Source organism: Choloepus didactylus, chromosome 4 (genome assembly GCF_015220235.1).
Source record: "Choloepus didactylus isolate mChoDid1 chromosome 4, mChoDid1.pri, whole genome shotgun sequence".
Taxonomy (NCBI): Eukaryota; Metazoa; Chordata; class Mammalia; order Pilosa; family Megalonychidae; genus Choloepus; species Choloepus didactylus.
The window spans coordinates 112,645,340-112,672,601 of NC_051310.1; the positions used below are offsets into that span (position 1 = coordinate 112,645,340).

At 50.0% G+C, this 27,262-nt stretch overlaps 1 protein-coding gene across 2 annotated transcripts in view; it reads left to right on the forward strand.

Moving 5' to 3' along the window:
* MEGF11 (multiple EGF like domains 11) overlaps window positions 1-27,262 on the forward strand; it is a 356,197-nt gene that overhangs the window by 119,606 nt on the left and 209,329 nt on the right. For both annotated transcript variants that reach the window (XM_037833634.1, XM_037833633.1), the window contains exon 4: window positions 1,109-1,209. In XM_037833634.1, coding sequence (XP_037689562.1) covers window positions 1,109-1,209 — 101 coding nt within the window. The remainder of the gene's footprint in view (window positions 1-1,108; window positions 1,210-27,262) is intronic.

A 27,262-nucleotide genomic window follows, 5' to 3' on the forward strand; every position in this document is an offset into this window, starting at 1 on the left:
CTCCTTAGGACTGAGTCCTCACACTGTCTGTATAGCCCTGGTCCTGCTCCTTCACCACGGCCATCCCTAAGCCCAGCAAGTCAGCTGGTGGGAACAGCACAGGCCATAGGTCAACCCTAGTGGCTTTGAAATTAGAGTGACTTGAGTTCAAATCTTGGCTTTGACACTTATTAGCTGTGTGACCTCAAGGAAGTCATTAACTTCTCTGAATCTCAATTTCTCACCCATAAAACAAAGTGTAGTGTGAGAGAGGCATACCTACAATGAAATAAAATAAAAACAAAGACTCTAAAAGAACAATACAACAGAGAAAAAAGGGGGGCTCTAATACTCCACCTGTGTCAGGGGGGTAAGAATGAAATGAGATCTTGCCTAGAAATCTCTCTGACACATGTGAAGACACTTGTGTTGGTAGAGGCTCTGACTCCAGTCCAGAGCTCCTTCTGCTCTCTGGGCCTCAGCTTCTTCCTCTGTGAGCAAGGGGTTGGGCCAGGGTATTCCCAGGGATGGCGTTCAAGTTCCTCTCCAAAAGGTGTGATTTTCGGTGTGTGGGGAGATTAATCCACTGTCTGGGACTGAGTTGGACACTGAAGGTCCATTGGCTGCCTCTGCTTCATTTCTCCACTGGGGGACCCATACTCAGGGGCTGTGTGCAGGGTGTCTTTTTAGGGTGGTGGGAGTGGGCACGGGAACTCCCTCAGGACCGAACTCCTATCCCGGGTCACCCCATGGCTTCCTCCAGCCCAGAACCCAGAGGTTTTAAGGAAACAAGGAGAAACCCATGGTTACCCTCCGCAGAGAGCAAATTCTGGTCTCTACCCTGAGGCTGAGGAGGGAGTGGGATGGAGGTGTTTCTAAATATCACTTGGAAGCAATTGGGGAAAAGCCAGCAGGTCTAGCAAACCTCATCGCAGTAATACATTCTGCACCAAATGGCCGAGATCCCACCATCGATTTTTCTTTATTGTATTCCTTCATATTCGAAGCCACCATGCATTTTAAAGTAATTATTGAATGGCATCCTCAATATAGCTCAACACAAATATCATTCTAACGGGAGGGATTGATTTTTCAATACTTTCAAGTGGCTTTCTCCCTTGTGTCGTAGGATCAGTTATAAGACGGCGTATCGGCGTGGCCTGCGGACCATGTACCGGCGGAGGTCCCAGTGCTGCCCGGGCTACTATGAGAACGGAGACTTCTGCATACGTACGTAGGGGCTGCTGCTGTTTGGGCCTCGGTGGGAGGGTGGAGGCGGGAGGGAAGGGTGTTCTCCCAGGATCCCCAGCAGCAGGCCTCAGCCGCCCCAGGGGCTCCAGGCTTTGAGGGGGATAATGGGTCTAGTGTGCACACGTTAGCACAGGTTTGTCCATCAGATCAGCCTCCTTTCAGGGTGGATGGGAGGTCAGTTTAGACTTTGACTGGGGGCAGGGGAGAAGTAGATGCTTTTGAAGTGGGTGCTGCGAGGAGCAAGGGGGAAGGAGCACTGAGTGCCTGGCACATACCTGAAGCCATAGGAGATGCTCAAGAAGGATCTGTAGGGTAGAGGAAGGGATGGGAGGATAAATGGGTGGAGAGTTGGATGGATGGATCGATGGATGGACGGATGAGAGTGTGGGAGGAAGGAAGGAAAAGGGGAGGCTGGATCATTGGATAAAAATTCCACAGTGCCAAGGAGGAAGGCAAGAGTGAGGCAGATCATGAGGGAACAATTCCAGGAGGCAGAGGGATTTCCAAAAACAATTGGAGGACACTGAAGAGAAGGTGGTACATGAAAGACAAATGTGTCTTCCTCTGTTTGTCTGAGTGGCTCGGAAGACTGAAGTCTCAGTGTCCCCCAGAGAGACAAGGGTGGGGATGCCAACAGCCATAGGTCCTCCAGGTTGGGGGCAGGGTGGGGTAGTGGGAGACACCCAAGAGCAGGAGTCCGGAGATCTGGGTTCTGGTCCCAGCTTCTCAGCCCCGTGGCTTTGGGCAAGTCACTTACTGTCTCTGGGAGAGTAATGTAGGGTCAGAATCTAAGGGACACTTTCCCCACTCATCTCTAGCTAGTGCAGTGGGCCAGTCTGGGGCTTTCTGGTGGCATTAGGAGGTTCCCGAGACTGCAAGAGGGTGTCTCAGAAGCTGGGAGCACCCCGTTTAATGACTGAGAGGAGAATCCACCCCCAAAGCTTCTGCCTCTTCATTTGGAGGATGATTTTCCTCATTAACATTCTCCTTGCCATTAGTCTGGGTAGAGCTGTTAGCGCCAGAGAGAGAATTTGGGCAGAGTGGGCGTGTTGATGTTGGGGACAAAATGGCAATTTTCCCCTACTGTTGTTACTTCTCCCCTAATGGTAGAGAAACTCAATTCTAATTGCATTTCAGGAATAAATGAAAAATGCTTCTGCAAATGGGTTCAATAGTAATGGTTTTGCAGTAAAAATACACAGAAACTCACCCAATAGCAAACTCAAAAGGCTGTTTCTCAGGAGCAGGGCAGAGGACTGGGTGGAGGCAAGGCCTTAGTTTTGTGGCGTGCAGTGGGTGATGCTGGGGACCCAGGTGTAGGCACCAGGTCAGGACCAAGGCTTTAAAGCTGCCCAAAGTGGAGCAGGAGTCTGGCCCTGGGTGGGACCTGGGACACATAAAGCCTGTGCAGGACTGATGTGAGCAGCTCTTCCAAGCTCAGGGCCCAGCAGCGGACTCAGGGAAATTATAAAGGGAGTTTGGGCCACAGCATGGGGCTCCAGGAATGGATGAGCACGTTCCCTTTCTAATTTCCATTAGTTTGCATTGGCGAAGCTCTTAGAAAATGAAGAGCGGGCAAAAGCACTAAGTGTCCTAATTGCACAGCACAGCTCAGGCTTGCTGACTGGGAAGGGTGGTTTATAACCTTCCAACCTGCTCCTTATGTAAGTACCCAGCGCTACCTGCAGAGGTGGCGGCCCCAGGCTGGTTCCCTGGGAAGCTGAGGTACAAAAGGCACTTGAGCAGTAAGGGGGGCATTGTGGCAGCCGGGGTGCTGGTAGGGAAGACCCGAAAGGGCAGGCGCCACAGAGACCTGGGTTTGATCTCAGCTCTGCCCCGCCCAGCTTCTTGCTCGTCATCTTCATCATCGTCGGCTTCAGAGCGTACCCCACTTTACACACATTGACACAACTACTCCTCACAGCAGCCCTAGGAGGCAGGGACCTTTCAGTTTCCCGTTTTACAGAGTCACAGAGAGATTTAAGTAACTTGCCCAAGGTCACACAGCCAGCAAGTGGCAGAACTTGGATTTGAACCCTGGCCAGCTGGCCCCAGAGCCTGTGCTCTTGACCACTCAGACGGGCTTCTCTCTTCATGAGCCGAGGCAAGACTCTGCCTCTCTGAACCTCAGCTTCCACTCCTGCAAAATGGGGATAAAGATACCTACATCACCAGACACAGGTCGGGGCTTAATACGTGTCAGTTCCCTCCTCCGTGACATTAGCTCTTAGTATTTTTTTCAGTCTTAGTTTTTATTTTAATTTCTCAAAGAGGTTCATGGACCCTCTCCCTGGGAAAATGCACACTACATATATAAACCTGCACATACAGGTAATTATTTGCATACAGTTTTAGTGGGTCCTTGAGCCCATGTCAGCCATATGCTCATGTGTATCCATTCAACATTTATTCATTACCTCATACTCTGCAAGATGCTGGGGACATAGATACAAGTAATAGATGGTGGCTGCCCTAAGGAGCTGGAGGAGGAAGGGGAGGGGGTCTAATATGCAACACGCACAACAGAGCATTATAGATGTCTTGACATGTATCTTTATAAAGTAGGGGAGGAGTCAAGAGGAGAGGGCTGTCTTCCGTTAGCCACGCCCATTCTCCAAGGGTTGTGAACAACTGGCCAGTATTTATGACACACTCCCTGTGGGCCACCCCAGTGCAGTGCTGCAGGATAGGACAGGTGTTGGAATCGCTCTGCCCTCCTGGAGCCACTGTCTGTGGGAAGGCACGGCTATCACTCGGGGAAATCATTAGCTAACAGCCCGGAGATGGGATATGAGAAAGACCAGATCAGATGAGTTCAGGCGAGAGAGTGCCGTGACCTGAGAACACTGGGGAGGCTTTGTGGAGGTTTGAGCTGGACGTTGAGGGATGGAATGGCCTGCCTGGGGGTGGGTGGAAGTGGGTAGCTGCATCATCACAGGTGTGGAGGTAGGCATGGCATGTGGGGAGTGAGGAGGCTGTCCTGCCCACAGTGGCCAGCCCTGGGCTGGGAGAAGCAGGTGCAAAGCTGGCCAGGTTGGTTGGTTGACTATTATCAGCCCGCTCTTGTTTCTGCTCATTGCAATGGGTGGAAAGGATGGGGAGGTGCCATACCAGCCCCTTTAGGTGTTGTCACCTGTCTAATGGAGACCCCAGAGGTCTGGAAACTAGTGACAGGGAGGAAGGGCAGCCAGAGAAGTGAAGGATTGAGCCCAGGAGGCTGGGTGCCAGATGAGAAGCTAGTACACCTGGGAGCTTTCTGGAGCTCCTGCAGTCCCCACCCCTCCAGTTCTCCCTCCCCAGCCCTTGGAGGCCAGAGAACCTCTGATTCCCAGAACCTGGCAAGAACTCATCTGACATGGAGAGTCCTCAGGATGCTGCACAAGAACATCACCCATGCTCTGGGAAGGGGCAAGAGGGCCTCTCACTCCCTCCAGAAATACTTTCCTGAAGCCTGATATTTGGCTGGCAGTAGAAAGAGACTGGCCTGGGAGTGAAATGTTGGAATGACTCTGCATTAATTTGCTGTGCAGTCTTGGGCAAGTCACTTTGCCCCTCTGGACCAACTGTGGCATAGGATGGATCATCCCTGTGGATGGAAGGAGAAAAAGAGGAAACAATGAGCAAGAGTGTCCTAGAGAGGACAGAGCTTGATACAGATGCAGGGTGGCACTATTTTTCTCTTCTCTGCACCATTTCTTTGCCTTAGAACTGCCATCCTCATCCTGGGGCCCTTGGCAGCCCTCTTGGAACCATTGGCACCACAGCTGCCCACCCCATGCCCCAATTCATACTCCCCTCCCCATTATCTACAGACACAGCTGAATCCCGGCACCCCTGGCACCCCCTATTTCCTGAGGCTCACTAGGCACCAACACATTTCTTTCTCAGTCTCCTTTCCTGCTGGATAAGGCAGGGAGCAGCTTTGCTGATTCTATGTCTTGATGAAACAGACAGTCACTTGTGTGGTGGAGTTTGAGGCATTTGGGGAAGCTCTGGTCTTTGAAAATAGTAACCCTGTGTCAGACTAGATGGGTTGGGTTATGCTGCAGTAACAAACAGCACCAAAGCCTAGTGGCTTAAAACAATGAAGTTTTATTTCTTGTGCATAGTACCTGGCCATAATGGGCTAACTGGGACTGCTCTTTGTCACCCTAACTCCAGGACTCAGGCTGATGGAGCAGCAACTTTCTAGAATGTTGCTCATTGCCATGGCAGGTCTTGAAGGCAGAGAACCAGAAATATTTAGTGAACGGTCTTCATGACTGTTGCAAGCCCCCCTCTAGATGCCACAGCAATCACCGTTCACAATGCATTCAAATATGTCATTAAGCACCTAATAACCCAGCATGAAATGGGCTTCTGTGTGCTCTTCCCCAGAGGCTCTCAAACTTGAGCTGTGCATCAGAATCACCTGGAGGACTTGTTACAACATGGCCTGCTGGGCCCCACCCTCAGAGTCTCTGAATCAGAAGATTTGGGGTGGGGCTCAAGAATTTGCATTTCTGACAAGTTCTCGGGTCACACTGATTCTGTGGGCTGGGCACCACACTGAGAATCACTGGTCTACCTTATGCTGAGGGATGGAGGATGGTTGCTGTGCTGACCTCTGCTTGCAAGTAAGTTGCAAAGAGGCCCAGCAGATGGCTCAACAGGTGCATCTGCTTGGTGTTCAGGACTTCTCCAGATGGGCGATGGGAAGAAACCATGCTTCAGACTAGGAGCAAGGAAGGGGAATTTATCTGCCCAATTCCTGTCTCCTATTTCCCCTTGGTCAAAGTTTTCCCCATGGGGAGTTAATTCCCCATACTTCCACGTTGTATTTTCTGGCCCCTTCAGTGGAATGCCAGAGCCTACCCTTTGCGGTGCAGTTTTCATCCAGATCCAGAAGTGGATGGATTAACCAGGAGTTCCAGGCAAGTGGCTGATGGGCCCGGCTGGGCTGTGACCTGGGGAGTGGGCTCAGATTACTCCAGGCACACAGGTCAGCCCCAGGATGAGGGACTGTGGTGGTCTGGTGGGATCGGTCTGCACAGAGGTGGGTGAGGTGGAGCCAGCAACTGAGGGTCCCGGAGACTGGCAGGACAGAGGGAATTTGGGGGGGTGCATTGGATTTAAATCCGGTAAACTCCTCACACCAGTTCTGTGATTTAGGTACCATCACCCCTATTTTATTATGGCACTATTTTTAAACAATTATTATTTAAATTAACTTATATGTTTACTAATTTCTTTTCTCACATCTCTTCCTGTATCTCACTCCTTCCTTCTAGGTTGAGCTTTATTCTTCTTGAAGAATTTCTTTGAGTAGTTCTTTTGGGCAGGGTCTGTGAGTGATCAACTCTCTTATGCCTTATTTGTCTGAAAATCTCTTTATTGTGCCCTTACTCTTGAGTGATGGTTTAGCTGCATGTGAACTTCTAAGCTTTCTGTCACTTTCTTTTGGCAGTTTGAGGATATGGTTCCATTGTCTACTAGAGTTCGTCGTTGCAGTGATCTGTAGTTTCACTGGGATTTGCCTGAGTGTGAAGTTATTTTTATTTGTACTACTTGGTCCTCAGAGATACACATCTTCAAACTAAGGATTCATGTTCTTCATCAGTACTGGAAGATTTCCAGCCATATTTCTTCCAACATCACCTGTCCTTCATTCCCTCTGTTCTCTCCTTCCGGAGCCCCAATATGTTGGACCCTCTCATTCCACCCACTCCCTCTCCTAAATGCTATTGTTCGTCTCTATCTCTCTCCATGCTGCATCTTGGGTACTTTCCTCAGATTCATCTTTGATGAATTAGCCTGCCTATTGAGCTCATCATTTCAGTGACTACAGGTTTCATTTCTAAAAGTTCTATTGGTTCTTTCACAGATATGTGTGTTCTTTTTCTGTAGTGGCCTATTCTTTCATTATGAATTCTGTTCCTTATTTTATTGCTTTATTATTTTCAACATATTTCTTTTATAGTCTCTTTCAGATGGTTCTATTAGCTCAAGTTCCTAGAATATCAGTCCTCCTGTTTGTGGTGCCAGCTGATTCTCCCTTATGGTGGATTGCTTCTTCTTTTTCTTTTTCTTTTTTTTTTTTTTCTTCTGTGAACTCTTTTGCCTTTTTTCCCAGCCCCCATTCCTTGTTCCTTGGGTTGTGGAAGGGCCCTACACACTAGTTTTTCGTTTTCTCGTTGAGCACACCATAGTTTTCATTGGCTCAAGATCAGTCATTACATTGGTAACTTGCTTTCGGATTCCAAGCCTTGTGTGATGAAGGCTTAGGTTTTTTGTTTCTTTATTTGGTTCTTAATTGACTTGAAATTTGCATAACATAAAATTAACCATTTTAGAGTATACAATTCACTGGCTTTTAGTACTTTGACAATGCGGTGTTGTGCAACCCTCACCTCTATCTAGTTCTAAAACATTTTCATCAACCCTAAAGGAGACCCTGTACACATTTAGCAGTCACCCCCATGTGACTTGTGGGAAATGCCTTCCTCATCCAAAATCCCTGTTTTCATCCCTAGGCTGGTGGGTGTCATTATCATGGAGGTGGGAGCTCCCAAGGCCATGTCTGCCTCTGTGTGGGTGTTAAATCCCTGGCTTCCAGCCTGGACCGGGAGGGGGTTATGTCTGGGTAGGATATCCCCCTGGGCTACTTGGCTTCAGCGCCTGACCTTATGCTTCTCCTATAAACTCCCCTTTTTTCCCCTCATATTAGGGATTTACCTTGCTGTCATTTGCCCTCAGCTATGTATTTTTTTTATATTCATTTTATTGAGATATATTCACATAGCACGCAGTCATACAAAACAAATTGTGCATTCGATTGTTCACAGTACCATTACATAGTTGTACATTCATCACCAAAATCAATCCCTGACACCCTCATTACCACACACACAAAAATAACAATAATAATTAAAGTGAAAAAGAGCAACTAAAGTAAAAAAGAACACTGGGCGCCCTTGTCTGTTTGTTTGTTTGTTTCCTTCCCCCACCTTTCCACTCATCCATCCACAAACTAGACAAAGGGGAGTGTGATCCCCATGGCCCCCCCAATCCCACTGTCCCCCCTCATAAGCCACAATTTTATACAATTGTCTTCAAGATTCATGGGTTTTGGGTTGTAGTTTGATAGTTTCAGGTGTCCACCACCAGCTACCCCATTTCTTTAGAACCTAAAAAGGGTTGTCTAAAGTGTGCGTAAGAGTGCCCACCAGAGTGACCTCTCGGCTCCTTTTGGAATCTCTCTGCCACTGAAGCTTATTTCATTTCCTTTCATTTCCCCCTTTTGGTCAAGGAGATGTTCTCCATCCCACGATGCCAGGTCTACATTCCTCCCCAGGAGTCATATTTCACGTTGCCAGGGAGATTCACTTCCCTGGGTGTCTGATCCCACGTAGGGGGGAGGGCAGTGATTTCACCTTTCAAGTTGGCTTAGCCAGAGAGAGAGGGCCACATCTGAGCAACAAAGAGGCATTCGGGAGGAGGCTCTTAGGCACAATTCTAGGGAGGCCTAGCCTCTCCTTTGCAGCAACAGTCTTCCCAAGGGCAAATCCCGTGGTAGAGGGCTCAGCCCATCAAACCACCAGTCCCCTATGTCTGTGGGCATGTTTCAGCTATGTATTTTTAAATGTTTTTAAATTGTATTTTCTGGGAATTTTTGTGGCAGGAGGGGGCTACGTTATCTCTTTCTGCCATGTCACTGGAACTGCCTGTGTTTGATAGTGAGCGGTGGAGGAGGTACTTTATAGCCAGACCCTGTGACATTTAATTCAGGGCTTTCTTGGAGTGATTGCTAACTTCCAACAACAACAATAATCACAATAGCATAACATCTGTGAGTCACCTGGTCTGTTACTGCCATTCTACGGGAGAGGAAACCGAAGCTTGGCAAGGCCAGTGACTTATCCCACACTGATAAGTGGCAGATTAGAAATTCCGATCATTGTGGCCTCAAATCCCGTAACTTTCCCTTCTACATTGGTTTCTGTCTTGGCAGGAGGGGCCTGGGGCAGGAAGAGAGAAATGAGGTCAGCCAAGAGGGAAGAGGAGGAGGTTTATAGGGAGAGGAAGTCTCTGAGGACACACTGATTTGATTTCAAAATTTTGCTAAGGTGTGTGCTGCTGTGTGCCAGGATCTAGGTAGCAAGTGGGTTGGGAGTAGGGATCGGTGTGTGTGGGGGTGTGTATGGGTGTGCATGCACGTGTGCATGTGTCAGCAGCGCTATGGGACCGATCTGAAACTCAGCCTCTCCAGAGAGCTACTGGGTAAAGCGATTCCCTACTGAGCCTCTAGTAGACTCCCCAGGGAATCCTGCCTGCTGCCATCACCAGAAGCAGTGCTGATGGCACTCCCTTGGGTTGCCAGCACCCAGATCCTGAGCTTTGCAGCCTAGCAGCCTATGAGAACATCCGTCACCCATCTGTTCATCCATCCATCCAATCCCTTACCAGGCACTACTGAGTCCTGGGATAAAGAGATGAACAAGAAGCACATAATCTAGTGGGAAAGACGGTCCCAGCACCCACAATTTCCTGTGGGTCTCTCTGGACTCCCACTCCTGTTAGCACATATTTTTGCGTCCTCCTAGCCCCCCTAGAGTGCCACCTGTTTGGGAGCCACCTGTTTGGTTGGTTGGCTCCATGTGCTCTTCGCCCACCATCATGTCCCTCCTCTGGCCCCTACAGTCCCTGGGCCCCTCTAGCTGTGATGCTCCCTCCCCCATCCACCTGTCCCACTCAGAAGTGAGTTTCCAAAGCAGAGGGATCATTTCTTCTACTGATTGTCCCAGGGCCAAGCACTGGGCCTGACACTTGGTGAGTTCTGAGTAATTATTTAATGAATGAGTCAGTGAGTGAGTGAGTGAATGAGATAGCTGCATATCTCAAATGCCCAGAGACACCTTAGAGGAAAGCATGCAACTCTGCCTGGCAGTGGAAGGGCAGGGGTCCAAGGAAAACTTCTTGGAAGAGGTGAGTTTTCAGTTGAGTCTGAAAGATGAGTAGGAATCAAGGGATGCTTGATGGTAAAACAGCATGAGTCCTGAAGCCGGTCTGGCCTAAGATCAAATCCCATCTACTTCTCCAACTAGCTGTGTGATCCTGAACACATCATTTCATCTCTACCTCAGTTTTCTCATTTGTAAAATGGGCTATTTTAAGTACTTACCCCTTTAGGCTGTCTGTCGTGAAGAATAAATGAGACAAAGAAAGCATTTAGTACAGGGCCTGACACATAAGAATAAACGTTAGCTCTTGCTATTTGTATTATTTTTGTGAGAGAGGGCTTGCTCAGGCAGAGGGGACCTGTAAGCAAAGACAAGAGGTGGAAAAGAGCAGGAGGACCCTGTAGCTGGAGCATAGAGAGTGAGGGAGAAGGTAGTGGGAGAGTTTACAATCTCGTGAGGTCATTGGAGGGATTAAGCAGAGAATGACATATTCACGGTGGTGTCAGGGAGGAGCCACTCTGGGGCAGCATGAGGGGGACCACCAGAGGGATAGCACATAAGTTATGAGTTGTGTGCAGGGCTGGGTGAGCCACGGATGGCCACACTCAGGCACCTTGGTCAAGGGGACATGGGAGGTCCAGGGCCCAGCCAGCTGGGTTCTGCTGGCCAAGCTCTTAACTTCCCTGTCGGTCCTTTCCCCCATCCCCCGCGAGTGCCAGCAGGGTCCCATGTGCTGACCCAGCCATGGAAGGACCAAGGCTGTGGTTTCTTAATTACCAGCTGCAGCTCTAATTAAACCTCTGTGATCAGGACTGAGCAACCTGTGAAGGGGAGCCTTTATTAGTATCAGAAGCAATCGGGCATTTATGGAAGTCCCCGTTCCTGAGAGTCCTGGGCCAGGTAAAGCCTGAGAAGTAGCTAAACTCTCCCCCAGCCTAAGCTCCAGTTCCTCTCTGGAAACTTCCCAAAGACCCCTGCTTTCGATCTTCTGAATCCGCTCAGTATCTGCAGGATACCACCTCTGGTTTCTGTTCCTTGTTGGTAGTTTGCTTCTCCCCGGATGAGCTCACCGTGCTGCAGCCCCCACGTGGCCCGGCCCCAGCTGACTCTGTGGCCTCCCTCCTCCCACTCCCTCCCTCTCCCACGCTGGCCTTGCTCTCTCTGCACACGCTTAGCCTTCCCATGTCAGCACACAGGAGGCCTTTGCACTACTGTCCCCTCTTCCTGGAGTGCCCTTCCCCTAGACACCTACGCAGCTCGCTCCCTAATTTCATCCAGTCTCTTCTCAAGTGTCATCTTCTCAGCAAGGCTTTCCTGACCACCCTATCTGAAGTAGCCTCCCCTTCCCCTTACATCTTTCTCTACCTCTGTATGCTGTTTTGTTTTGTTTTGTTTTTAGCACTTATCACTACCTAATGTGAAATTTATATTTATTTTCTGTCTCTCCAACTAGAATAGGTACTTGATAGGGGCAAGGGACTTGGATTTGTTCACAGCTGACTCCTCCACCCCTAGACCAGTGCTTGGCATATAGTAAGTGTTCAATAAATGTGGAATGAATGAATGAATGAACTGTAAGCTTATTGAGGGCAGGGCACCCTTTAAAAAATAGATCCTTGTCTGATCTCCAGTGGTTTACAATGTGCCAGGCACATTTCAGGGGCTCAGGAGGTACTTAGTGATAGGACATCACCTACTGTCCCAGTTCTGCCTTGCCCCCTCCCACGCTTTCTAATATTTCCCTCCTCCCACCCCTCCATTGGCTGCTCCCCAGACTTCACCTCCCTCTACTCTGAGACTTGTCTTTCTGTCTCTTGCTTCCTCAAGGTCGTAGTGCCCCATTGCTGATCCTCTATGCCCCACCCGGGTGCCGGAAGGCTCCACATTCTGTCACTCTCTGGGACTTCGTACAGGCCACCCCTGTCCTTAGAACCCTTGTTTATGCCTAGTTCTCAGGGCGAGCCATACATTCTCTGGGAGCCCCCTGGCCTGACACCTCCCTCTCTCCGAGCTGGGTTAGGCACCCCTCCTGGAGCCGATCTCAGCCCCTTTTGCCCCTGGTTACAGTCATCAGTGTTTTATTGTCTCCTCATTGGACAGTGAGCTCCTTGAGGGCTGAGGCTGTGGACCCCTCTCCGTATTCCTAGCACCCAGCACAGAACCTGGCATGGAGCATTGCCCTCTGCAAGCTTGTTGACCAAAAGGACCTGTGGGCTGGCCTTCCCCAAGGGTCCTCAAGGGGCACACAAAGATGTGGTCTCTGGGCAGGGTCCTGAGACCCCAGAGTGGAGGGTGGCCTGCTGCAGATGGGGCCCTCACTGTCCAGGCCCCTTGGGGTCCCAGATCCCCAACCAGAGTCCTGGTGTTGCACCTGTTGCTGCACGTGTGTGAAGAGTCTGAGGCCCTGTTCTGGGGCTCTGCAGTGTCCAAGTCCACTGTCCCAGCACCCAGGAGGCCAAAGCCTCCAGGACATGGGAAGAAAGCAACGAGAGGAAGCTGATGGAAGGAGGCAAACCCTGGATGAAATGCTTCCCAGTTTGCCAAGCTTGTTTTTCTCTCCTGGCTCCTGACCTTTGTAGCAGAGAGGTTTCAAAATGTGGCCAGTAACAGGATTTTGTGGATAATGGACATGCCAGTCCCCAGATCTCCTCTAATGCTTGCTCTTTGATTTAAGGGATGCTGAGTGGCTCCAGAGAGGGGGAAATGGCAGTTCAGAGCCTCCCGCTGCCTCCCAATGGCCACTTCAGAACTCCTGTCATCAGGGACCCTTGACACCTGGCTAAATTACGTCCACCATCTGGGTGGGGATTGGCTGGGGGGAGCTGGACACCATCGCATACCATGCTGGTCAGGTGTTAGCAAAGACCTTCACCATGTGGTGGGCACATGTCCCACTGTCCCTACCTTTTCTATAACTGGGGATAAGAATGAAGATCCTGAACCGTCAGTATGGCAGGGTACCAACAAGTTAGTAGTTAACCCCTGTGGTGCCAAGGGTCCCTATAGCTGCTGGATTGTGGGTAGGTGGGAGGCACTGGAGGAGGGGGGAGAGTGGCAGCCACTTACCAACCAGAACAGCAGTATTTTCGATATTTTAACAATTGGTATTTTCACCCCAGTCTAAGTCTTGGCTTGAACTGGACCCTAGTTCTCATTTGACCTTGGAGATGTGATGTGTTTGGACCTCTGAGGAAGGGGCATGTCCCCTCCAGGATCTGACTGTGTGTACATATGACGGCATATGGGATTGTGAGCCTGCATGCGTAGAGGCTGCTCATAACCCATGTGAGATTGTGCTGAACAATATAAAGTTTAAGAGCAGGGGCCTTGGAGTCAGACTGCTGCCTGCTGCCTGTGTGCATTTGGGCAAATTACCTAGCTTCTCTGTGCCTCAGTTACTCATCTATAAAATGGGTTAGCAATACTACCTTCCTTATTGGGTTATTATGAGGCTTAAATAAGTGCCTATTATGTAAAGAGCTGGGAACAGTGCTGGCCAAGTTAGGCTGGATTATTGCACACACTTCTGGTGTGTATAGATGAGTATTGGGTTTCACTGTGAAGGGTTCCCACTCCTGTGTGTTGTTTGTGCACATCCATGTTCACTGTGTATAAACTTGCTGTCTATGTATATTGCGTGTCTGCCCACGGAAAGCCCCGGATAACCCATGTGCCGTGTGCACATCTGCCTGCTTGTGTGCTTTGAGAGTCTGTGGGCTCATTTCTCCTTAGGTTCTCCTGAGAGTCACCTTCCCCATCATCCTTTCCCACTTGCATTCTCCTTCCCCTTTTCAAGCAGCCTGTGGTGCTGAATTGTCACCGAGGGAGCCAGCAATGCTTCTGTGCAGAGGATGGGGTGGGAAGGGGGGAGCCAAATGACACCATCAATCTCATTCCCCAAGTCGGAGCTCGACTTGGATCCAAGGGCAAAAGCCAGGAGGCCTCTTCCCGCCGCCCCTGGCTGGACAAAGAACAGACCCTTTGGTCATCTTTGTTGAGCTGGCGCTGAGCTGGACCAGAAGGAAAAGGAAACGCCCGAGATCTGGGAGCCAGGGTGGTCCCTGTTCAGAAGCAGACCCTTCCCCTTTGGGATGGCCAGGCAGAGAGACCAGGGCCTTGGACTCTGTTTGTCCACAAAACAAACTGCAGGGGCCCGATAGTAAATCAGCGCGATTTAGAGGACTCTGTTTGCTCAGCTAAGCTTTTGGCAAGGTAAATGCATGAGCTGCAGAAAATCTCTTTGAAACAGCCGCAGGGCTCAAACGCCCTTCAGTCAGTCCTCCATAAAGGATTCTGAAAATTATATGGACTAGATTAGTATCTCTATTACATAAAACCATTTCAATGCCTGCTGGCTGCTTTGAGAATAAAGTCACTGGACAGATCTTTTGTTGCCGGGCCCTGCCAGCATGGTAATTGAAAATTTCCCTTTAAAAGTGTGTCAGGTGGAAAGAGCTCCTAATTTACTAAGTGGAGGGGCCTTTGTTAGGGAGACTGTTGCTTTGTTCTGCCTGTCCCTTTTAATCTTGTTTTTGCACAATGGACTTACATAAAGCACTACCAGATGATTTGATTCTGGGCAGGGAACAAGGGCAGGGTGTGGCCGTGCGGAAGGGAGGCCAAACACGGCCACCTTTTCCTTCTCCTATCTGCCTCTCTTTCCTTCCTCTTCATGCTTTTCTTTTTCCTCTTCTGGGCTCCTTCCTCTGTAGATGCTTGAACCACCAGGCAGGCACAGGCTCGGGGACAAGCACTGCGGGAGGGGCCACCCTTGTTTTTTCCTAATCAGTGCACACCCTCTGCCTTTGTTAATTGCCTCTCTGCATGGAAACCCCAGAGGCAAGATCCAGGTTTGGGGCTAAATTTTCTGCTAGTTGCCAGGTTTGAATCTAGCTGAAGTCTTCAGCCCGGAAGCCAGTGTCATCTGGTGCCTGATGGAACGGTTTTGGTTGGAGAGGCCGCCATGGTCCCCGGGCTCCAAGCAGCATTTGCTGCTTGAGTGTCCCCTGCGACACTGTCTTCTGGCACTAAGGAGGAGGTCACTGAACCCTAGTTGAGAATACTTGGGTTTTTCCTCTAGGAGGGGGCCATCCCCTTGGGGCTTGGGGCTACAGTGGTGCTGTGAGCTGTGAGTCCTGACTTGCTCCGCCACGGTCTGGCTGTGCAACCGGGAGCAGGGTTCCACCTCTCTGGTCCTTGGCAGCCTCATGTGTAAAATAAGACTAATGGGCTCTGAATTACTACGAAATATGAGTTCAAATTCTGGTGACTATGGGGCAGAGGTTTTTCCAGTTTTGAAGTTTATGGGCAAAGTTAGCGTGAGACCCAAGACCAATGGAGTAGTTTAAAAATGGGAACATGCAATTGCAGTTCTCGATGAAATGAAAGGAGGAATGACCTAGCAGAGGCACAGGGAATGGAAAAGAATCGTGAAACAAAGAGTCATGGAGATCCTTGGGAATGCTGCTTAGTTTGTTTCAAGGTGGTGGCCGTACCTACCCCTAGGATTATCCTGACGTGTTTCAAGTGGGCACCTGGTTCCTAAGCTCTCCGAGGGCAGGACTACTTCTTCCTGAGCTATGGCCCCAAACGGGCTGGCACAGCCTTCCCAGTTTCTCCTAAAGACTTGACCATTTGGGCGGGGTAGGACGAGGCAAAGACCTGCCATTCAATACGAAGTTGAGAAGCTGGTCTGGACATGCCAGCCCCACTGGGAACCCGTCGTAGGGAACACCCTCCTTTGGCCTTTACAAAGAGAGGGAGGAAGACAGGGACTCACAGTTTTGTGCCAGGCCTTTACTATATGTTATCCAGTTTTATCCTCAAAAGGCTTCCCAGTAACATATTCCACTCTTTATCCTGTAAAACTGAAACTCAGAGGAGTTAGGTGACTTGCCCAAGGGCCCACAGCAAGAAAGTGGTGGAGCCGGGTTTCAAGGGCTCGGACAAGGAGGAAACCAGGGCTGAGCAATCCATAGGAATCTTGTTTTAAAGATGGGGCCCCCACCCCTGCCTAGGGGTCTCCCCGTGGCCCCCTTGGTATGACTGCTCAGGCTCTGTGCAGTAGATGTCAGGTTCTAGCTCAGGGTCGAGAGCCCTGGGCTGCATTCATATCTTGCACTCTTCGTCCAGCAGACTGACTTACACACGTCATTCTCCTCTCCAAGCTTCTCTTTTCTCATCTTTAAAACCGAAGTAGCAATAGCAGCCCTGTCCTACAGGAAAATATGCTTATCCTGCCTTGCCCAGCTGGCAGTAAAAATTGCAATCTTTTCTTGTCCTTTTCTCTTTCCTTTTCCTCCTCCTCCTCCCCCTCTTTCTCCTCCTCTCCTCTTCTTCATCATAGCTAACACTTACATAGCACAGACTATATGCTAGGCTTCATTTCTGTATTATTAGTCATTTACTTCTGAAAAGAACCCTATGAAGTAGGTACTATTATAATTTTCATTTTATAGATGAGGAAATGGAGGTACAGAGAGGTTACAAAACTTGCCCAAGGTCACATAGCAAGGTAGTGATTGAGATGGAAGTCATATCCAAGCATCTGATGCCAGATCCATGCTCATAGCCATCCCATTACGGCCAGTGGCCAAAGCCGTGTTCTGAAGCTTCTGTGCCTGGTATCTCTGGAGGCTGGAGGGATGGCAGCATTTAGCCACCAGGATATTGACTGCGGCTGCCTTCCTGGCCTTGGCAATGTGTGGTCAACATCCTGCCCCCTTCCCACCCCGTCCTGGACATCTGTCCTGCCCAGTTCCCATTCTAGCACACATTTCCTGCTGGAATGAAGCCTGTTTGGGGATTCTGCCATTTATCCTCTCTGGGCCTCAGTTTCCTCATCTCTATAATGGGGATCATAATAGAACCTTCCACTTAGGCTTGTGAAAAAAGGCAAGTAAATTCATATAAAGTGCTCAGTAAGTGGCTGCATTTAGTAGGTGCTTAATAAACATCAGCTCTTGTTATCCAGTATGGTAGGACAATGCAGAGTTTCCCCACCAGGCCAAGGGCAAATGAAATCAATTTTCAAATCTGGTGCATAGGCTGTAGGGTTGGTAGGTGGGGGCACATGGATCCCCTCCCCCGAATTCCTAAAGAAATTGTTTGCAACGACCAAAAAGAACAACAAATAAATATTATTGAGCTCATAGTGTGTGCCACAGAAATATGGTGGAATGTCAAATGTGCAGGAAACCAGCTTTTAAATTGTGAAGCATAAGTCATCGTTCTGCTTGTTCTATGACAGTGCAAACACTGCAGCATCTCCATCTAGGGAAAGAAAGGCAGAAAGTTTAGCTCTGCGTCATCCAGGTCCTGGGGCTCAACCTGCGGGTGTCGCAGCGTGAAATGATGACTCAGAGCCCCAGAGAAGGGTCTGAGGACACAGCCTGCCCGGGACAGGAAGCCTTTCTATTCCACCGAGGAGGTCAGGGGCTTCTGAGCACAGCAAGCCAGTCTTAAAGTTACTGTATTTGTTAATCACTTTATGACCCAAGGGGTAAAAAGTGTGTAAGACTTGACCATCTCTGTCTATCTATGATGAAACGAGCCTCCCTCGAAGGGTGGACAGTGTGACCTCTCAAGGTCATTTGCAGCCCAGGGTTCTGGGGCCTGTCTGGGCAAGGTAAGGGATAGCTCTGCTCAGCACAGAAAAATGGCAAGTTGGCTTCTGGGCAGCATTTCTAGGGACCTGAATCTGTGACAGTTAGACGTTCCCCTTGAGTAGAAGGCAAAGCTGGCATGCCGTGTCCACAAGCTCCCTGTATTTACCTAAATGAAGCTTTAAAATACTGCTTCTGACATGTGTACAAACCACATGCAGTGCAGCATGGCTGCCTTGGCTGGAGGTCTTAATTACCTGCTAAGAACAAGAGACAGCTCTAAGATCTGCAGAATTGCCTGTGGAAGGTGGTTTATTTCCCAAAGCAGGGTGCTGAGCAAGGGGAGCCATATGGCCCAGCGGTGGAACAGCTGTCTCTCGAGAAGGAACAATTCGGGATCTTCCATCATCTGGGTGAATTATGAGACTCGCAATTTTCTTGCATATGTTGCGGCAACCCACCAACACAGCATCAAGTGGGCCGATGATGGAGAGAGATGGAACGTCCCAGTGCTCTGTGCCCTAGCTCACTGCGTGGCCATCCGTTCCAGAAACCCTGACTCAGCAGCCACCTCTCAAGCCAGCCCGCCCTGGCTGGGGCCTGCCTCTGAGAGTCACGTGGGCCGATGCCCCACTGGCCTGGAGGTTCCCGCCTCCTCCCCCCAGGCAGGGGGCCCTTCCACTTCCTCCTGGAAATATACATGTCATTCTTTTAACTGTGGCCTCCCCTTGCCTCTTTGGCAGGGCTGGGGAAATCTAGCTGAAGAGTGCTTAGTGGTTTGGGGCCGTTATATTTTCTCTGCTCTATGATCCGTGTTAGGTTAAAAGGGCTAGAGCTGCTTTTCCTTCCCACAGAAGATAACTCAACCTGAACGGGTTCCCTCTGGGAGAACTAAAGGTGATGAGGAGCTGCTGGTTGGCTGGAACCATTACTATCCTTCCCCAGAGAGGCCGTCTCCAGTCCCCACCACCTCCCCAGCTGGTTGCAATGATGAAGATATTCCAGGATGTTCTCATTCCAAATGGTAACTCTTTTCCTTGGTCATTGGTGGCCTCGCAGAGCAAACTGTGTGTTTCCAGGACAGCAGAGGGAGAGCTTCTGTGGCGAGGCCTGTGGTGTGCCAGGCACCATAATGAAAGCTTTTCCTGCTGTCCCTGTGGTGGGTTTTGTCATTCCCAGTCCAGGATGGGGAAGCAGAAGCACAGAGAGGTCAGGTGACTAGCCAGAGGTCTTTGAGCAGGTAGTGGGGAGAGACAGGATTCAAACTTACACCTGACTCCAAAGCCAAGGCTCTCTCCTAAATACCGTGCCAGACCTGGACAGGGGCAGATCTACCAATGCAGGGTTACCTGAGAGTGTGCTTTTTCAGAAAAACAAAAAAGAGAAAGCATTGCCCAAATTGCCCTGTCTCAGGGCCTCTCAATATCCCTCCCACTGACAAGCCAGAAATTCTCATCGTAAGATTCCCCTGCATGATTTCTTGATCTCTAGAAGGTTTCTGCTAAACTGTAGCTGTGTTGCCTGAAGAGGTGACATGTTACTCTCCGTGCTCCCTTGAATGGATAGAGGTTGACATAGGTGACAGGTGAGGGGAGACCCAGGTGGAAGATACAGGTGTTTCCCTGCCTTTAAAACTTGATCTGAACACCCAGGGGAGTGAATCTCCCTGGCAACGTGGAATATGACTCCCGGGGAGGAACGTAGACCTGGCATCGTGGGACGGAGAACATCTTCTTGACCAAAAGGGGGATGTGAAAGGAAATGAAATAAGCTTCAGTGGCAGAGAGATTCCAAAAGGAGCCGAGAGGTCACTCTGGTGGGCACTCTTACGCACACTTTAGACAACCCTTTTTAGGTTCCAAAGAATTGGGGTAGCTGGTGGTGGATACCTGAAACTATCAAACTACAACCCAGAACCCATGAATCTCGAAGACAGTTGTATAAAAATGTAGCTTATGAGGGGTGACAATGGGATTGGGAAAGCCATAAGGACCACACTCCACTTTGTCTAGTTTATGGAGGGATGAGTAGAAAAATAGGGGAAGGAAACAAACAGACAAAGGTACCCAGTGTTCTTTTTTACTTCAATTGCTCTTTTTCACTCTAATTATTATTCTTGTTATTTTTGTGGGTGTGCTAATGAAGGTGTCAGGGATTGATTTGGGTGATGAATGTACCACTATGTAATGGTACTGTAAACAATCGAAAGTACGATTTGTTTTGTATGACTGCGTGGTATGTGAATATATCTCAATAAAATGTAGATTAAAAAAAAAAAAAAAAAAAACTTGATCTGAAGCCAGCTCTGCCTCCCATCCTGATCACCCCATCCCTCTGAAAGCCTTTGTTTCATGCATACCCCCACGTGCATCTCCGCTATCCAGAGATCACAAGCCCTTCCAAGCTACTGACCCTTGGTTGGTGGCCCACGTCCGTTACCAGGGCATCCCGGCAGGAGGGGGTGCTGCATCACGTCCCTCACGCCTTTGCTTATGAGGATGCAACATGGCCCAAAGGCCACCAGCCCCCCAGCAGGCAGCCCCTCCCCTGCTGTGCTCTGCGGCGCGTTATGTCTTTGTCACCTATACTTCCCCACTTGGGGAAGTTTTCTGAAGGCCAGTGAGGCAAGGTCTGGGTCTGACTTTCTCTGTGTCTCTGTGGGACTAACAGGAAGTTAGCAAGTGTTTGTTGACCATTTCTATGTCTGAAAGGGTGAGGCTTTGGGAAAATCAAAATAGCAGCTCCCAGAAAAGTCTGGGCATTTGCTCCTTAGTCCATGACAGCAGAAGAGCTGAAACTGGACTTTAGGAGACACTTTCTTCTGGTCTCGCCTTCCCAGAGACACCTTCTAGCAAGGAAGGCGTCATTGTCCTCATTTTCCAGATGAGAAACTTGAGGCTTAGAGAGGTGAAGGTCACCCAAGGACACTCAGCCAGTTTCCTGCCTGCGGTCGGATGAGCTTGCTCTCTGGGCCTGGGAGGAGTGTGGAGTGGGAGCCTCGGGGTCTGCGTTTGCTCGTGGGTGTGCAGGGAGCCACGTAAGTATGTGGGCTTATGTGCCGTGACCACCACCTTCCAAGGATTTGTCAGACTCCATGGCAACCTGCACGCCGCCACTCTGGTCTGATACTGTTTCTTGTTGCTTTGGTAAAATATTTTGTTAAGTGTGTGCAGTTCGTGCCCTCTGTGAATGCTCCAGGGCAGGGAGTAGAGGAAGCAACATTATTTACGTGTTTAAAGGGCTGAACTCCTTGTCACTTTTCCTATCCTGTTCTGCCCCCAGGAGAAATAAATGTCCTGCCTCTTCAGGCTTGCTGGTTTGGGGAAGCGTGTGTTCTCAGGTGCCCGGGGAGCCGGCCGTGCTGTGGGCTCACTCCCCACAGCTCGTGAGGCATAGGAGAGGGCAGCCTGGCTCCCCAGCCCCTCTTCTGGCTCTGCCACCAGCAGTGCCAATGCTCAGCAACCAGCAAGCACCTCCCCTGCCTCTGTTAAATGCTCGGCACTGGGCTGGGACTGAGGACTGGAAGGAACTTTAGACAGACAGGGGTCTCTGCCCTCCAACAGCTGATATCCTGGCTTGCAAGGTGATTCCCGCACATGTGCGGTGATAACAAACCGTGCCAGCTGCTCCAGAAGACAGGCTGAGAGCACACTCTAGGAAATGAGAGAGGCAGTGCCAAGGGCTGGGTGCATGGAGACCGAAGAGCTGGGCGCTTGCCCACTCAGGCATGGGTGACCTTGGGCAGGTACCTTCCCATCGTTGCACTTCAATATTCCCATATATAATATAGGGATAATAACAAACTTGCCTTGCTTACTTAGGAGTGAAGGGAAAGCGATTTAAGTAACACACATAAATATGCTTTAGAAATCATAAGGAGCTAGATGACGAGTAACTATTAAAGGCTCTGAAAATTCAAAGAGGCAGAACATGTTTTATCTTTCTTCAATTTCTTCCTTCCTTCTTGCCCTCTGTCGTTTTCCTCCTTCCTTTCTGCAACTACCCGCTAACCATCTTCCCCATGTAAGTGCTGTGCTGGGTACAATTCGGGGTTCAGGGGAGAAGAGCGGGGCACAGATAAAGAAGGCCCTGTCCCTCCCTTTGAGGAGTTTGAGTGTCTCAGAGGTCAGAGCTGTGACAGAGTGTGACGGCTCCCTGCCAGCTGGGGTTCCGGACAGGCTGTGTCAAGAGCAAGGGTGTGGATGAGCCTCAGAGACTAGGTGGGAAAGTGAGTGGGCAGGGAGAGGGGGAGGATGGTCTGACATTCCGACGTTCCGAGAGGGAGTCTGTCCACTGTGAGGGGCAAGAGGAAGGAGCACGGGGACGCAGGACGTCCATGTGTCTGCATCCTGCTCTCTCAGCTGGAATACAGTCTCCTCTCAACAGCTGGTTCTGGAACAATCGGAGGGGGGTGGTGACCCCTGGCTCCCTTCCCTGCCTCCCTCTGACTTCCACCTCCCTGTGTGGGCTGCGGCCTAAAAGGGCAGGGCCAGCCCGGCTCCTGGTTCTCCAGCAGCCTCTGCCCTCCTCCTCCTCCCTCTCTCTGCCCCAACCCATCCCCCGAGATGGGGGGCCAGAGTGACCGGACATGGGTGGGGAGCCCACCCCTGAGAGGGAAGGAAAGAAGGTTTGTGGCTCCCGGGCCTGGGCAGGCCCACAGGAGATGCGTGGAGCAGAGCTGGGCATTAATTAAGTAACAAAGAAAGAACGTGGAGAAAAGGGAAGTGAGGGAGCAAGTGAGAGGAGTGGGAGAGAAGTTAGAAAACAGCAAAAGGTGGGAGGTAGAAGGAGGGGCCAAGGGAGGGAGCTTCTTACAAGGTTAGGTTTGATGAACGTCCGAATGAGGGAGAACAAGGGTCTCACTTGAAAAAATCAGTACTCCTCTCGGCGTGATCCAGGAGAATATGTCATCTCGGGGAACCTGGGCACTTATGTTTTATTGGGTCTCATGATGCTGAGCTGAAAGCAGCAGCTGCTGGGAAGTCTGTGGAGCCGCTACCCCTGCTCGGCCGCCTCCGTGGGGCCCCTCCGTGGCCTTGGGCTGGGCTGTGTTCTGTGAAAGCTCCCCACAGTCTCGTGACTGAGATCAGGTTATGGCTGGGGAGGCGACTTCTCAGGCCCCTAATTTGGCCACAGACCTGATCTTCAGGCAGCGGCCACAGTTTGGCCCTTTGACCAGAATAAACCTCAAAGTTTATCATTCCTGGGTCCCATTCCCTCAGGGCACTGCCATGATAACAGTTGATCTCGCTTGGATTAATAAATTTGTGGATCCTAATTTGTTTCCCTTTCTAGAGGATTCCTTTGTATGTTAATAGAGGCCTCCTGGAGAGTGTGCCTTATTATTATTATTTTTTACAGTTTTAATTGTATTTATTTCCTGAATAGGTAATATATTCGACTGTATAAAGTTTCAAAGTTACAAAAGGAGATGCAGTATAAGGCCTTTCTCCCAGTTCCCCTTTCTGAAAGAAACCAGCACTACCAGTTTGTGTGTATCTTTCCATAGATATTTAAGCATATATAATGAAAATATGTATTTGTATTCTTTCTTTAGAATTATGAAATGTTACACAAATGGTAGCATATTTTAAACACTGTCGCCTTTACTTTTTTTCACTTTAGTCCTGGCTTGGAGATCCTTTCATATCAGTACATAAAGAGCTTCCAGTTTCCTTTTTATGGCTGTATAGTATTCCACTGTGTGGGAATACCATAATTTAGTATTCCCCTAAGGATGGATGTGTTGATTATTTCCAGGCTTTTGCTATCATGAACAGTGACTCAGCAAATGATCTTACACATTTTTCATTTTCTCAAGTGCAGATATACTGACGTGGTGCTTTTTCCCAAAGATACAGAGGCGCATGGGTGAAATACTTAGGAGAGAACAGAGTCCTCACTCCATTCGCATCTCGGCTATTTCACTGCAGAGCTGTAGGGCTGCTCTAGGGCAGGGGGCATGAGGGAGTAGGGCTCAGTGAGGGGCAGGAGCATTGTGTGGGGTGAGCCAGGGAGGGTCAGGACGGGAGGGACAGGATGGCATGTCTGCCCTCCACCCCAAGTCCCCAGGACTGGAATGACGGCACGGACTTTGCTACCGAGGGGCAGGTGACCCAGCTCTGACCATTGGAGTTCAGAGGACAGAGCCGGTCAGGGCTGCATTCCCAAGACCTCCATCTGTGCTCGTGAGGTGCTTCCTGCCATCCCCTGGGGGATCCTCCCCTCTGGGAAGCCTTCCCTGGCCACCCGGCCACATGCCACAGTGGTTCCTTTATCTGGCTGCCCTGCAGGGCTGGGTCTTTTAGAGGGGCCATGTGGGAGTGTGGGAGGGAGTGCTGACTCTGAGCCGAGACAGCATGGGTTTGAATCCTGGCTTTGCCACGGAGCAGCCATGTGCCAGGCCATGGTTTGGCTGGGGCGGGGAGGCCGGGTAAGAAATTGACTTCTCTGAGCTCTGGTTGGGGGGTTCATAGTTCATGGAATGTCAGACTTGAAGGGCCCTGAGGACTCACCTTGTCCTATCACCTCCCACATTGTTCAGGAGGAGGATGTGCCTGGTCCACGTGGTGAATTACCGCAGAGCTAGGGCCCCACAGAGGCCTCGAGTCTCTTAGCTCAGGGATGTTAAAGGGTCTTTTCAAAGAAGAGAAGTAGTGTAAATTCCAGAGAGGGCAGGAAATCCCTAAACACAATTCAGCCAGAAACAAATGTGGCCTTTGTTGGGAACGGGATGTTAACTTTGGTGAGGATTTAATTCATAAAAGCAGAAACTTCCAGGGATTGCAAAGGAACTTAGGGGTCACAGGCTGAGCAAGGGTGCTGAAGGCAGAGGTGGGAGGGGAGGAGCGGCTGAGTGATGACCTTCACAGAGGCCTCTCCCATCTGCTTTGCATTATTTTTATTAAAGCCCTAAATCAGTGGTGCTAAGTAGCTCCTGATTTCGCTTCTCAACGGGAATGAGCCTGGAAAGCAGTGGGACTGCGGGCTGCCTGCCGTTGGGTGATGCGGCAGTGACAGCACTCATAAAGCTTGGAGTGGCTTTATCATGCCGACGGTGGCAGCAGCCTCACTGCAGAACCAGGACAAAAGACTTCAACTCTTAAGGAAGGACACTTCTCCATGGGTGGGCATCATCTGTCCCTGCTATGTCCCACTCAGGAGCTGTGGGTTCTCATCACTCTGTCTTCCACGTGCTTCAGATCCTAATAAAGTGCCCTGAAGACTTATGTGGAATTGGGATGGGATATGGTTTGGGGAGCAGAAAGGGCAGAATTAGTACCAGCAGATGCAAATTCTGAGGAGGTAGGTTTCAGCTGGATGAAGCAAAGCGCTTTCTGGTGATCAGAGCCATGCATAAAAGGAGTGGGCTCCATCGATTCATGCATTCATATGTTCAACAGTTGTTTACTGAGCCTTTATTCTGTGCAGGCAGTGTGCTAGGCTCTGGGGACATGACGGTGAGTGAGAGACAGTGCCCCTCTTGCAGAGGCGCGTGTTCCAGTGTTGACGATAGGCAAGCACTAACAGTGATGTGTGACCTGTGCTATGGCAGGGAAGGACAGGCATTAAGGGAACCTGGATCAGGAGCCTCTAAACTAGGCAGGCAGGGAAGGCTGCCTAAAGTAGGTGAAACCTGAGAGAGGAGTTAGCCAGGCAAGGAGGAGGGGGAGAGAGTCTCCTGGGGAGAGAGCAGCATGTGCAAAGTCCCAGGGAGGAGCCGGAGCCTTTCTCACTTGGGGACCTGGGTACAGTGGAGTGTGGTTGGAGCCGAGTGAGTGCATCCCCTGCTGGTAGAAGCACCACAATGGGGGTTTGGCAGGGGATATGGGATGGTGGAAGGGGGGACTCTGTTATTACTTGGCACCCTCTGCCCCAAGGCGCTGTGGTTCTGGGTGCCGGCTGCAGTCCCCAAGTTCAGCATTTTCATGTGTCAAGTGTGTGCTGCCTCCTCCAGAGCCAATGATGATAATCGTAGTTGGGATTTGGGGGAGCCCTTGCTAAGAACCAATTTGACTAATCGCTTTACAGTCATTATCTTATTTAACTGTCAAAGCAGCCCTTTATTTGAGTTTGTTATAGGTCCAGTTTTACACACAGGGAACCTGAGGCTTTGCAATGTTATATACTTTTAATTGGTTGAGGTCACAGAGCTAAGTATGTAGAAGAAGGTCTGTCCAAGCTGGAAGCCCATGTCCTTAACCACTTCCCTCCACTGGGCACCTCCCTGACAGAGGGCATGAGGAAGGCATCATTGTCTGTCTGTCTGTTCATCCTCCTAAATCCCATCCTTTGGGAGTCTGTCAGACATGCCACAAGTAGAGACCAGCTCCTTCCGGAAAGGCAAGTTGCAAGACAGAACCAGGGGGACTGGTTTTTAAATCAGGCTGTTAAAAAAAAAAAAAAAAAAAGCTCAAAAAGGCTCATGTTTTGCTTCCCTCATAGGTGGTGAGGATCAATTTTCCAAAGGAAAAAAAATCAATCAGTTGGAATGTGTCTTTCTGGAGAAAGCCTGGCATCTGTCAAATGGGGAAAAAAGATGCAGGAAAAGATTTTCTTGGGTCATGTGCTGGGGGTTGCTGACTCAGGCCGTATGCTCCTACATCATTAACAAGTTGAAAAGCTGTTGCTTTTTGCAGGAATGCAGGATGGGTGGCTTGAACAGCTCAGCCGGGAAAATCCTTTACAAAGCGAGGAAGGCCAAGGGTACAGGAGCAGCCCATGAGCAGATTAAAGGAACTGACTGCAACACTGGGGCTTCTGTCAGGCCCAGCAGTTGGATGTGATTGCTTGATGTGGGAACCTGATAGGAATATCCTGACCAGTTGGCAATTTTAATTGACAATTATTAATAGTTAAGCCCTGTTGAGGTGAGCCGTGAGAGGCAGGCTAATATCTTGAGGTGTTGTTGGTAGAGATTCAAGGGAGATTCTGTAGGAGTTTGCAGTCTGACACTGGCTTTTGATAATGGTTGACCCCCAGGGCTCCAGGCGTGGGGGGAGGCCTGAACCCCAGACTGAAATCCTTTTGGTTGGGTTTTGCTGAAACAGTCCTTGTCAGCTGGAGAGTCTCCTGAATTTTTCTACAGTGCATTTCACTGCCACACCACTGGGAAGTTGGAGGTTAGCTTTGAGCCTGGTCTCGTAGGTGAGTTATTTATTCCTCCACAGCAGACTGGCATGGCTCACATTAGTGACAGATAGGGGTCTGGCTGAGTGCAGGAAGTAGAGATCCTTTGCAGATTCAGATATGTATTTATTCAGCATATGTGATTAAGTACCTGCCATGTGCCAGGCTCTGTGCTAGGTGCTGGGACATAAGGATAAACCAAAGAAACCCATTCCTTGCCTTTGTGGAGCTTATGAGAGACTGACAAGTAAAATGGAGAAGTCAGTGCTGTGGCCCGGGGAGGGGTGAACTATCTGCTGTGGGAGGAGAGAGGTGACCTAAACCAGCCTGGGGCAGGGGGTGGGCAGTGCAGTCAGGGAA